The sequence below is a fragment of the Cryptotermes secundus genome, unplaced genomic scaffold, assembly GCF_002891405.2.
Source record: "Cryptotermes secundus unplaced genomic scaffold, Csec_1.0 scaffold537, whole genome shotgun sequence".
Taxonomy (NCBI): domain Eukaryota; kingdom Metazoa; phylum Arthropoda; class Insecta; order Blattodea; family Kalotermitidae; genus Cryptotermes; species Cryptotermes secundus.
Window position 1 is genome coordinate 22,363 of NW_019740661.1, and position 12,601 is coordinate 34,963.

At 41.0% G+C, this 12,601-nt stretch overlaps 1 protein-coding gene across 1 annotated transcript in view; it reads right to left on the reverse strand.

Moving 5' to 3' along the window:
- Window positions 1-12,601, reverse strand: part of LOC111872522 (endothelin-converting enzyme homolog) — a 63,508-nt gene that overhangs the window by 21,513 nt on the left and 29,394 nt on the right. The window contains exons 10-14 of the mRNA XM_033754730.1: window positions 9,231-9,314; window positions 6,868-7,070; window positions 4,501-4,743; window positions 3,023-3,139; window positions 745-895 (exon numbers count right to left, since the gene is read on the reverse strand). Coding sequence (XP_033610621.1) covers window positions 745-895; window positions 3,023-3,139; window positions 4,501-4,743; window positions 6,868-7,070; window positions 9,231-9,314 — 798 coding nt within the window. The remainder of the gene's footprint in view (window positions 1-744; window positions 896-3,022; window positions 3,140-4,500; window positions 4,744-6,867; window positions 7,071-9,230; window positions 9,315-12,601) is intronic.

A 12,601-nucleotide genomic window follows, 5' to 3' on the forward strand; every position in this document is an offset into this window, starting at 1 on the left:
TAAAGGCAAGCAATGAAATAGATTAGCGTAATTAGGGCACCTGATGATGGCACTATGTTGCCGAAACATGTCGTGAAGTAACAGGTGAAATTGAGTGCACTACAAGACGGCAACTGTATACATAGCATGGATGAAAATCAGTGCAACAGGACGCTAAAATACAACGTTAAGTCCAGGGTTTTGGTTTTCATGATTTATACCATTCCAATTCCTTTATGAATATCCTAAATATTCTCACTGGCGAAACATGATTCTAACTTCCACTGTCAGAACACTGTGGCATTTGCCTGTGTGTCTGTTTACATAGAAGCTTTCCAGGGGTTTGCAGATAGTTTCTCTCCGTAACATCGCCCCAAGAGTTATCATACGTATTGATGTGGCCAACATCAATTTTAAATGAAAAAGGTCTGTTGTTATTGTAGCGATTTTGAGATTCACAGATGTCTCGTGAGACCGTGATAGATTCTGCTGCCGCAGGATCTGCCATCTTCTAATCCCTAAGGACCCAGCATTATCTTGTCATGTCACTGAACACAGTATCACTCATGCAACTGAATCAGTGTACACGTATTTATGTAATCTAGCAATCATCACATTTACAAAGACAAAGAGCAGCGTACCTTTGTATCGCACGTGAACACAAAATGATGCTCGTGTTACTCGATTCGTTATTCAACTCCTTTCCGCTATCTGGGAATTTTGGTCTGAGGTGATTAGAGAAGAGTTTCGCTGACGGATACTTACGTATGGTTTCTAACTTGGAGTCAGCCAGAACTGAAGCGAGGTTCAAGAAGTAGGCGAGATCTGTCACTGAGACGACGTCGGCCGCCATGTTGAATGACTTCTGTGCGTGTACGCCTTCGAAGAGCACCGTGAAATACTGTAGCCAGTCAATCTGCAGCGTTTTGCATGAAATTGTTTAACTATAAGCAACTTACTTGCTGACTATTAGGCGTGAATTCCGTGCAAGTAAAATGAACTAGAATGATCATATAAAACAAAATGTGCTGAATCATAGGATAAGAAAGAATTCGAGTTTATATATACAATGTCCGCGAAGACCTTAAAAATGCGAACAGATTAACACCAACATTTCTCATGTGGTAAATAGTTAACGTGAAATTAAAGCGTTTTTAAATTTATTGTGAGATATCAAGTTCCAGTCCAATATCATTAAGGCGGAAAGGCACACAGTTGCATCAGCCAGACACTCTGTGATAAGACACATGTTCCATCAGTCAGTCAGCAAGTTTTTTTTATTGCTAGTGGGGTGGGACTAAGTCCCTTCTACTGCAGCCACTTCTGGCCTATTGTACCAGCCCCAGATGATAGGCGAGGGTGATTGTGGAGCAATTGGTGGAATGAAGATTGGCAGGGGAAACCTAAGTACTCGGAGAAAACGTGCTCCAGCGCCACTTTATCCACCACAAATTCCACTTGACCAGACCTGGGATCGAACCCGGGCCGCCGCGGTGGGAAGCCAGCGTCTAACCGCTTGGGCTATGGTGCGGCCAACTCAGTCAGCAAATTAGACCCTTAACTCGAAGCATTTGTGGGCAAGCACCTAGTAACTCATCCAGACATGCATTCATCGGTCTGTTTCTGAGGCAATTCCGTTATCTAACAAGTTAGGAATACGCACAGAGCATAACAATTCTGCCGCTTTCGATCACTTTTGTTTAAGTTTCGCAAAAGAATATTGTCAAACTTATGGGAAAATATGTGATTATGAAGTGTGTTACATTTTCTCTGATTTTCCTTGGAAAGTATAAATACGAGTATATCTGGCGAATTGCGTTCAGAATGCGAACACGTAAGGCTTCTGGAATACTTGTAGTATCCGTCATTGTTTGACTTTAGCAAAAATATGATTTTATTGACATATTTTAGTAAAATTCCCCAACAAAAATTTCATGAAAATCCATTCGTGGGTTCTCATGTTACATGCGGCCTCACAGAGAGACTGACACAGAAAATCTAATAGGGATATTTTTTTATTTTGTTAGGGTAGAATAGACCTCTAGACTAGACTGACGTAGATCATATTTCGAGGTCACTAAGAATTGAACCAAATCGATTTGAGGCTGTAGGTTCCAACAGAATTAGTTTCACCCCGTTTCTACAACTAAGTACTGCATAAGTAAGTAACTATTTTATATTTCAGCATCGTGTTACATTAATACATCACTCATCCATTTGCTTTTATCTGTAATGCAACACAATATTGTATTTTAAAATTCCATTTACAACGACATTTAAAATCCATAATATGTCATCAGAATCACATTTGTTACTTAGCTGTTACGACCTGTTTCGGCCCTACAAGGCCACGCTCAGGCGACTGTTGATTGAAATCGCCGAACTGCATCAGCTCATGCGTCACTATACATATTTTTCAATGGCTCTTCAGCACAGCCAGGGCCCTGGCTTCTTATTCAGTTTCGTAATCATTTTTCATAGACGGTGGGACTCCTTGGGCGAGTGATCAGCTCGTCGCAAGGCCTCTACCTAAACACAGGACAACACAAACACAGAATAAACGCATGCACAGGCATCCATGCCTTGAGTAGGATTCGAACCCACGATCTCAGCGTCCGAGAAAGCGAAGACAGTTCATGCCTTAGACCGCGCGACTACTGTGACCGGCAGGTCAATATGTATTTACATGCTGTTATTGAACGTAGTCGTTATCCGAGAATGTATGCCCAACTTCACTCACGCTATTTTCATGCTGCGGCGTCCACGCTGTGTTCGTCTATGCGTAGTTTACTTTAATTGAGCGTTGAACTCATGCAGTGCGGCGATTTCAATCAACAGTTGCCTGATGATGGCCTTGCAGGGCCAAAACATGTTGCAAAAATAAAAGAAATACGATTTTAATGACATATTATGAATTTTAAGTGTGATTGTGAGTGATATTTTAAAATGAAAGTTTGTGTTGCAGTATAGACGGAAGCAAGTAGACGTGTGAAGTAAGAGACTAAGAGTCACGTGGGTACCGACTCAGGTCGCAGGAACGTACCTCATGGCTGTTCTTTGCACCTTGCATGCTCAAGTCCATGAGCCGCTGCAATTCTAGGATAGTAATCTGAACTGTGCTGCTTTTGCTGCTGGAGTTTGTACCATCGACAGTGATCCCCTGTAATTCGGAAAATGATATGCTTTCAGATTTCAGGATTGAATATAAAGCACATAAATAAATACATATGTAAATCTACAAGTAGGTCAATAGATATTTTCATAAGCAGCAGAAACTTCGCCGTTGAAAACATTAAATATGATGTGAGAACTGAGGTTTCCATGATAATAGGTATGAAAATCATTATCGTCTGGGATGTGACGCCTTGTAGTTTGGTAAATAAGTATCAAGCTACATGGCGTCGTACCCCAGAAGATATTGTGACATGACGCCTGAAAGCTGGAATAGTAAAGCCAGAATGGAAGTCCATTGCTAGCCAAAGATTCTCCAAACACACTTTCCCACTGCAACGAATAGACACGGAATAAACCATTGCTGGGCAACGGTTCGGTAAGCACTTTTCATGGCAAGGGAATAACAGAATAATACGAACTGTTCGAGGCGGTGATCTATATTCGGGTCGCCTAGAAGCTAGTCCAGTCCAGGAGGGTTAAATCATTCGGCATTCGTAAAGGAGGTCCATGATTCAGTCATAAGAGAATTCAGAAGGCAGCTCAATAGCTGAGTGTTCAGCTTTGGAGTGTTAACCAGCGGACAACGGAAGCTGAAGAAGTGACTGATTAGCGAATCAGAACCAAATCAGTCACAGTAGAAAAGAAAACACTCGTAGTCGCTCGTAGTCCCGTAAGAAATGGAGCGAGTCTCAGTCACTGATTAAGAGCTGTTATTTTCTTTTCACTGGCTCTGTAGCCCCCTTGGGTCCTGGCCTCTAATTTTTCAGTATTATGATCATTTTACAGACGGTAGGACTCCTTGGACGACTGATCAACTCGTTGCAAAGCCTCTATCTAAACACAGGACAACACAAACACAGAATAAACACATACACATACCAAACATCCATGCTTTATATGGGATTCGAACCCATGATCCCGGCTTCCAAGCGAACGAAGACAGTACATACCTTAGACCATGAGCTGTTATAATTGATTGTAATTGTAATACAGGTGCCAATAAATCCAGTCATCCAATTCAGAACCCCTTATATTCGTCACGCAAACCTCACAAACGTGACAGTATTGATCTCTGTGAGTGTTCTGATAGGACTACTGCTGGCCAAATGTGGGCTTGAGTTGACAGTGGAAAGGTCTCAGGAACGTCAGTACAATTGACCAATTAATTCAGTGTTTGATTGACTAATTAACTCAACGATCAACATGGTAACTTAGAAATTGTATAGTAAAAGTAACTTTTACATGACCAGCAGAAATGCAAATAAAACTTAATGGACGGACAAACTCGTTGAGCATCTAACAATCTGCACAATAGACACTACCAATTTGTATGGTTCTTGCTCCTACCTGTCTGACGTCTGCCTCGAATAGCAGAATCTTCAAAACCGCAGACGCGATTGTAGTCCTGTTGAGCTTGGATTCATCGTTCTCTCCTTTTCCCCAGGAATCCATCTCCTCCATTATTCCTATCATGTACACCATCTTGGCTCTAATGAAGTTCTTGCTGCTGAGTCGTGTCGCTCTGGGCAAGTTCTCAGGATCCGTCACCAGGATTCGGGTTAGCGACGGTGGATCCTTAGGCGGGCTCAACTGTAACAAATTATTGAGGCACTATGCTACAAACAGGAAGGTCGCGGGTTCTATTTCCGATCAGGTCATCTTTTTTTTTCTGTCGACCTAATCCTTCCAGCCGCACCATGATCCTGTGGTCGACTCAGTCTCTAAGAGAAATGAGTACCAGGAATCTTCCTGGGCGTACAAAGCGGCCGGCGCGTAAGGCTGACAACTTCACAGCCATCTGTGAACTGATTTTCCAGAAAATGTGGGATCCACGATGTGTCACAACCCTATGGGCCTCCGTGGCCTTTTACAGGGATAGCTATATTTTTTTACAGAAATGCAGTGCTTGGGTAATATTATTATTAGATCGATCAGGTTACTATAGCAGTAACGCATGCATTTGTATTATGGAGGTACCCGGTACGGAGTATCCCCATAGACATGTTTCTCCATGTCTTCCTCAGTATCTCCAGGCGTGTATTGGGTTGTTACATGGAAATGGACCAGACAGTATACTTCCCATTATTGCCTTCCACTCTCATCCAAAGCGCCTTAACTTCCACTGTTGGGACAGCGTAGTTTTTTTTTTTTTCATTTAAACATTAGGAATTGTATCATTTGACATTCTGCAGTTGGTTCGTTAACGACGCTGTCAGTATGAACTCTATATAGCTTAGATGGTAGTGCGAATGCTAGAGTATGGAGAAGTTGGTGGAAATAGATTTCGCAGGAGAAACTGAAGCGCTCAAAAAAAAAACAGCCTCAATGCCACTTTGTCCACCACACCACCTGACTTCGTATTCCTAATATTCTGTAGGTACGATATGCATATCATGATTTCCGTGTGTTGCTTCCTAATAGCTTTCAAACCAACTGATGAGTTTTCGTGAACCTAGGTAAAAATGTCATAAGGATAAAAGTCTTATCTTCTGAGATATAACGCCGTGTAGTCCGTTGAAAGTTAAACGACGTTTTGGAAGAACTGTCGCATTCATCTTCTGTGTCAAAGCGTAAGCCAAGCAAGAAACAAGAATCAAGCAGGCAGTAAGTTATTGCAACTCTAAACTGAAACTTTCACAAATTTCGAATTCCTACATTACGAATTTGTACACTTATACAGGTTACCTGGAGAAAACTGCGTACTTAGGAGCTTCATATTTTTTTTTCATTGGCGCTACAGCCCTCATTTGGGCCTAGGCCTACCTCCATGAAACTCTCCGTTTCACTTGGTTTACTAGATCTTAGACATACGGTAGGTCTCCTTGGGCGGATGATCAGCTCGTCGCAAGGCCTCTACCTGTACACAAACACAGAAAAACGCACACAAACATCCATGCCCTGAGTGGGATTCGAACCCATGATCCCGGCTTCCGAGCGAGCAAAGACAGTGCATGCCTCAGCCCGCTCGGCTACCGTGACCGGCTCATAATATATACACTTCATAAAATATTATTAATGCAATCAAATCAAAAATGAAGCGAAGGAACAGCCATGTAGAACGCAAAGGTAAAAGATAAATGAGTAAAAAATTTTGGTTGGAAAACCCTAAGAGAAGATACCGCTTGAAAGACATAAGCATAGTTGGAAAGATAATATTAAAAGTGATATTTAAATATATAGGTCAAAGACTGTGGACTGGATTCTTCTAGTTAGGGATGGGGTCCAGTAGCGGGCTTCTGTTTGCTATCTGCTTCGTGCTGATTTCTTGCTTTGCTTACTTTCTGACCTAGATAAAAGACGCGGTAAGTTCATCCGAAACATCGGTTGATATTCACCGGCCTGCACAGTGTTATATCCCAGAACATAAAAATCTACAAAACAGACGTTTATTACTAGACAAGTGATTTTACAACAGAATAAGGAACTGAATGAATTGTAATCGAGTTTGGCGGCGAAGATTTTGAAATTTATTCCCTGCGACAGTGGTTCGTCCGTTTCCAGATAAGCGACAGATGACGACACAGTGAGTAATATTCCAGATACTGGAGAAATTAAATATTTTTTGTCATTGTGAATCTAAGATCTGTCACCATCTGTCGGTGTAAAGTTGAACGAATAAAATTTTTATATACACATGTTCAAATCATAAGTAACGCAGTGAGCTGTTGCACTGGGGCGTGTCTATTCTTATCGTGGTCTCTACACTGTGCTCACATTCAATAGCAGTTTCTCATCTGTAGATTCCACATCGGGGCCAAGTTGTACCAGCAGGTCTAGACTCATGATCCGCTGAATGAGGGCAAGGGTTGTAGCGATGTTCCAGCCGTAGGCTGTCCTGCTGTTCGGTAGTTGCTTGGGCAGACTCACATTCTCCAAAACCTGCATGATGGGCTCCAGGCCCAATATTTCCAGTGTCCCTGCAACAGCAGAACAACAGCTTGAGCCAAGGGATCAAGCTGGTATGGTGCTCGAAAATAAATATAACTAATAACTACTGAGCAATCACCATTGTGCAAGGCATACCTTCAGATTACATGGTCTCATATGCCGTGCAAAAATTTTTAGTTCTCTTTTTTCAGAGACCTTGCAATTGGTCACTGATCTGAGTTACTCGAATCCAGCTACACCCTCACACAAATTCTGTAACAACAATTTAATATTCTCCTCCCATTCATACTCGTACTTATGTCTCACAAGATCTCAAATTTATAGCCAAATATTTTGCAACCATTCTTCATCTCCCCATGTACGCTGTACGTCCATTACATCTCATCCTCCTTGGATTAGTCACACGAATGTCAGACGAAGATCACAAAATATGAAGCGCTCGTCTGTATAATTTTCTCCAGCTTTATTTCTACCCTTTATTACGTTATAAATGAACCTGTAACTGCTTTTAAAATCTGAACCGGACACTAAATAGTGGCTTGTGTTATTATACAGTTTATAGTATTATTACCCGTAGATATTTTTTATATTAACTGCAAATGGGTTTTACCTGGTGGCAGTGATATTGCTATAAGACAACACACAAATAGCACACATCACACAAAATAACACGACACACTCAACCAAAACACAGCACACAACACTACACAAACAACAAGCGATACACTACACACAATGCATGCAATGCAAATACTCGTATAATTATATATAAATTAATATTTATGCTAAACAATAACAGTAATGAAATACGAACTGTCATGAAGTGATGCACTCACATTTCACCATGGCCTTCCCTTCATTCCACTGCACTACACGTACGTACCCTTCACATCCTCACCACAGTTTACTTCCCTTCACCTCACTTCACCTCCACTTCACCTCACTTCACTTCACTTCACTGCCTTTTTGGATGGTCTCCCCCACACCTTCACTTCGTCTTATATATCACTTTCCCAACCCTTTTCCTAAAATTACTTGGTTTACAGGAGACAGTCCTTAGAACATCTGAAGGTAGTTGGTTCCAGTGCTGGATGATCCTACTTAGAAAATAATATTTTCCCATATTTGCCTTTTGCTTTCTGCTCCTAATTTTCCTATCATGATTGACCCTGCTCAGATAGCATGGTCTCTGTGATCTATAGTCTGATATTTATCACGCAAACAATACAGCGGTGTCTTCTGAATGAATGTACTTCAGTCTGATGATGACTTTCAAAGAAGAAACTTCTAATAGTGATAAAATGATGTACTACTCTTCTTTATCATGAGAGTACAGGCAATTACGACACAAATTCTTGAACTGAGCTTCAATTCATCGTTGTCCCAACATAATACTTCGAACAGTCATAGAAAATAACCTTCGACTAGTTTCTTTTGATGACATTATAAATGTCGAAACATGTCGGGACAATAATGAATTTAAACTGATTTCACGAATTTATGCTGTAATTTACTGTACTATGATAATTAACAATATGATGTATTACAATGGTGCACAACTCAACATAAAAATTGTATGTAATTAATAACTGTATATACAAAGGATGTGAATGACAGTACATATCTTAAAATTTTTAGATAAATCGTCGTTTTTCATCTTAAGAAGACAAGCATGATAGCACGTTAAAATTTGAAGGATATGTCCGACAACTCTCAGGTTGTAAGAACCTAAACCGCGGAAATTATCCACGTAAATAATTTACTAATTTATTTATCTACTACTTCATAATTATCGAAAAATTTTGGAAGCATTTAAAGTGCAGTGGGGTCATAAATCCTTCCCAGACGTATGCTTGAATGGTATCTTCAAACAAAAGTCGTGACTGCCTCCTTTCAGAGACTCAACGACTATTCCTGTCTAACCTCCATTCTTTCTTAACCTCGGCAATGTAGTTCCAGGTAATTGGTCAGCTTCACGCTTTACCCCGCGATGGGATAATAGGCGGTCAGTTGGTGAGGAAGAGAAAAATTCCAGCCCCTAACGGGTGATTGAATTCGAAACCTGGAGCCAGCAAATTTAAAGTCTTCGGAGGGAAATATTTCCGGGGCAAAATGTACTGCAAGTCAGATGGGTTAGGAAAACAATCGCAATACCTCCATGAACTAGTACTGGGTGGGAAGTTACGTACCAACATCATTGCAGGCTGCGAACAACGACTTGGCCTGTCGGAGAGCCTTTGGTTCTGAATTTGTGCTGTTTTTTGTGAGCAGATCTGAAATGTAAAACAACGTGTTGTTCAGAACTGGAATATATTTCAAAATGTTTAATTAAAATTCGCAATGAGGAGCTTTTTTTTTTTTTCATTGGCGCTACAGCCCTCATGTGGGCCTAGGCCTACTTCCATGAAACTCTCCGTTTCACTTCGGTTTACTAGATCTTAGACATACGGTAGGGCTCCTTGGGCGGGCGATCAGCTCGTCGCAAGGCCTCTACCTGTACACAAACACAGAAAAACGCACACAAACATCCATGCCCTGAGTGGGATTCGAACCCACTATCCCGGCTTCCGAGCGAGCGAAGACAGTGCATGCCTTAGACCGCTCGGCTACCGTGACCGGCAATGAGGAGCTTAGTGTTTGCTAATCAAGGATGAGAAATAAGTACAACAAATAACAAACGTGGAAAACCTAAGAAGTTCCTAAATTATCTTTTTCTGTAATCTGAAAGGAGCCATCTTGGATGATCTACGCATACTTAAACTAAGTACATGGAGCTGAGCCCTTCTTGAGAAGCCACTAATTGTGCAGCTACTCAAGAGCTTTCCAGCATCTTATTGAATCCGAAGGTTCATTACCGTGTTCACAAGAGCCCTCCACTGGTCCCTATCCTGAACCAGATCGATCCAGTCCAAACCATCCCATCCTATCCCTCTAAGATATATTTTAATATTGTTCACCCGCCTAGTTTTGGTGTGACTAGTGATCGCTTTCCTTCTGGCTTTCCCACCAATATCCCATATGCATTCCTCCTCTCCCCCATTCCTGCTACACGCCCTGCTCATCTCATCTTCCTTGACTTTATCATTCTATTTGGCGAGGAGTAGAAGTTATGAAGCTTGTCTTTATGCAGTTTTCTTCAACCTCCCGTCATTTCATCCCTCTTCGGTTCCAATATTGTCCTCAGCACCCTGTTCTCAAACACCCTCAGTCTACGGGTACATAGCTGGAGAAACCTGTTGTCTGAGTATGCCTTGGAGTGAACTGGCTCAGAATTAAGTCAAATTGAGGCGTTCTATGAAATGATAATGAATTTTTACCGGCGGAGAAACTATCAAATATTCACGATACACCCTGAAACGTAGAGTTGGTTAATTTATTTATAAGTATTATTTTATCGTAGGCTATTTAACGACACTTTTAGTACTGAGTCTATACAGCTTTGCATGATAGGATTACTGATTTATTGGAAAGTATCTGAAAGGGATTGGCTATAGCCTAATCGAGGTACAGTCCAGAATTTGCCCAGAGGGACTAAGTGAAACCACAGAAACATCAGTCGTGATAGCCTGATTCCCGGACGGGATTCGAAACAGGACTTCACTCTGCACCAATCTGCTCGGATTACTATCATTATTTATTCTGTAATCAGTAAAGAACTGGTCTCAATTGGTTTAATCGACTGAACTATCCCATGTCAGTCTGCCGACGCTCCCGTCGCCTTTAACAAGGTAACTACGTTGAAACTTGGGCAAATGTAAAACCTTGTGCTTAATATGTTTCCTTTATATTTTTGTAGAATATTACATACATTTCACCATAATTTACGGAACTAGTTGCTTAACTAACCGGCAGACAGACTTTCTGCAAAGGAATCTTATTGGTGTCTGGTACGTTTGCTTACAGAAGACTCCCTACTATCAGGGATGGATGAAAAATTAATTTCCCCCGGATAATTTTTTAACCTCGAGTAATTAACAAAGGAGAATGAAATTAACCGTGAATTTGGATTTATAAAACGCCACATACATTTATAAGTGCACAATTATACTTGCGATCCTTCATCAATTAAAAAGGATTCATGTAAAAATAACTTTTTGAAAAATTAAATTGAGAAATTTGTTTGCTTCCTTAATTGATCTCCCTGTGCATAGCACTACATAAGTTTCGAAGCATCATTTCATGTGGGGGAGCTTCGTGTAAATATGGCTCCATATAGCCAGTTTTATAAACAGACTCCCCGGTTGATTAAGAGTCTACAGTATCTGAACTCTGACCTTTGAGCTGCCTCAGTAAGAACAGTGAGCGTTCGCTGAACCAGGTGTTGGAGTAATCCGTGTCCTTCACGGGGTGGCTCCTGCCCCAGTTTCCGCATGCGAACTGGTAAAAATCTTCACATGGGTCAGCTGTCCGGTCCATGGACTCCAGCAAGGAGAAAGCTGAAGAAATATTACAGTGATTGGGCATGCGTTGGGGAGAACTAAACAAAAAGAGAGGGGGCGGAAAAAAGAGAGGAAAGAAAGGAAGTAAGAAGAGACAGAATGAGGTGAAGGGAGAAAGTGAATGCAAGAAAGAAAAAGAAATGAAAAATGAGAACAACTGGCTTTGACATATCGCATATAAAATATAGGTCTTGGCCAAAGGGACCGCGGAAATCTCATTAACTTCTCAGACAGCAATCGGCTGTTTCCGCGGTGTAACGTGAGAGAGGCATTAATCCATCAATATAGAAAAATATCATTACTACCATCTTCTTCTGTCTCTATAATTTCAGAATCCTGTTCGTAATATTCTGCTGCATGAACCGCATTGCAGGATGGCCAAAATTTATTCACCACATTTAAAGTACTTACACAAAATTTTAAGTATCGGAGGTACAAAGAATTGGTGTGCTTTACTTGAAATAACATCACATCAGGTTCAATACTTATCAATTTGAGCGTTATTTGTAGTTCGCAGAATGCTCAAACCATACTCGATTTCACGCCAGGTGTTTTCCAGCGTCTGGGGTGCAACAGAAGAAACAGCACTGTTTGTTCGCATACGAAGTTCAACCGCACTATCATATTTTGGACAAAATATTTGGTTCTTTATATAGCGCCAAAATAAAAATTGCAATGAATTTCTGTCAATCAAAATTAGCCCAATATACTTAGGAAAAAGACCACAAAATATGTTGGACAGAGGCGACGGTCTTGCAGATTGTACCAAACACCACATACGAAATACTCGTACAAGGAATCCGCCTACATGTCTCTGGCAAATCATGCGATCAGTCAACCCATCTTGGACATCTCTGGACTTCCATTATCGCAGAAGTGAAAACTACAATTCCGCCCAGCGCAGATTAAGTGGGAGGATTATGTTTTTTATGTCTTTTACCATACAGAGAATTTATCTCTCTAGTGATGACATCTGTTCTGACAGTACTCTGGTGCTAAGCCTCATACGTACCGAATTTCTTAAAGTCTTTAAAGTTTGTCTTAACTCTTGCAGATGGTTTATGCTGTGCTTGGTTCGTGCACCCTATCTTGCGTTGGTACAGGTGTCTGAAGATAGGGAC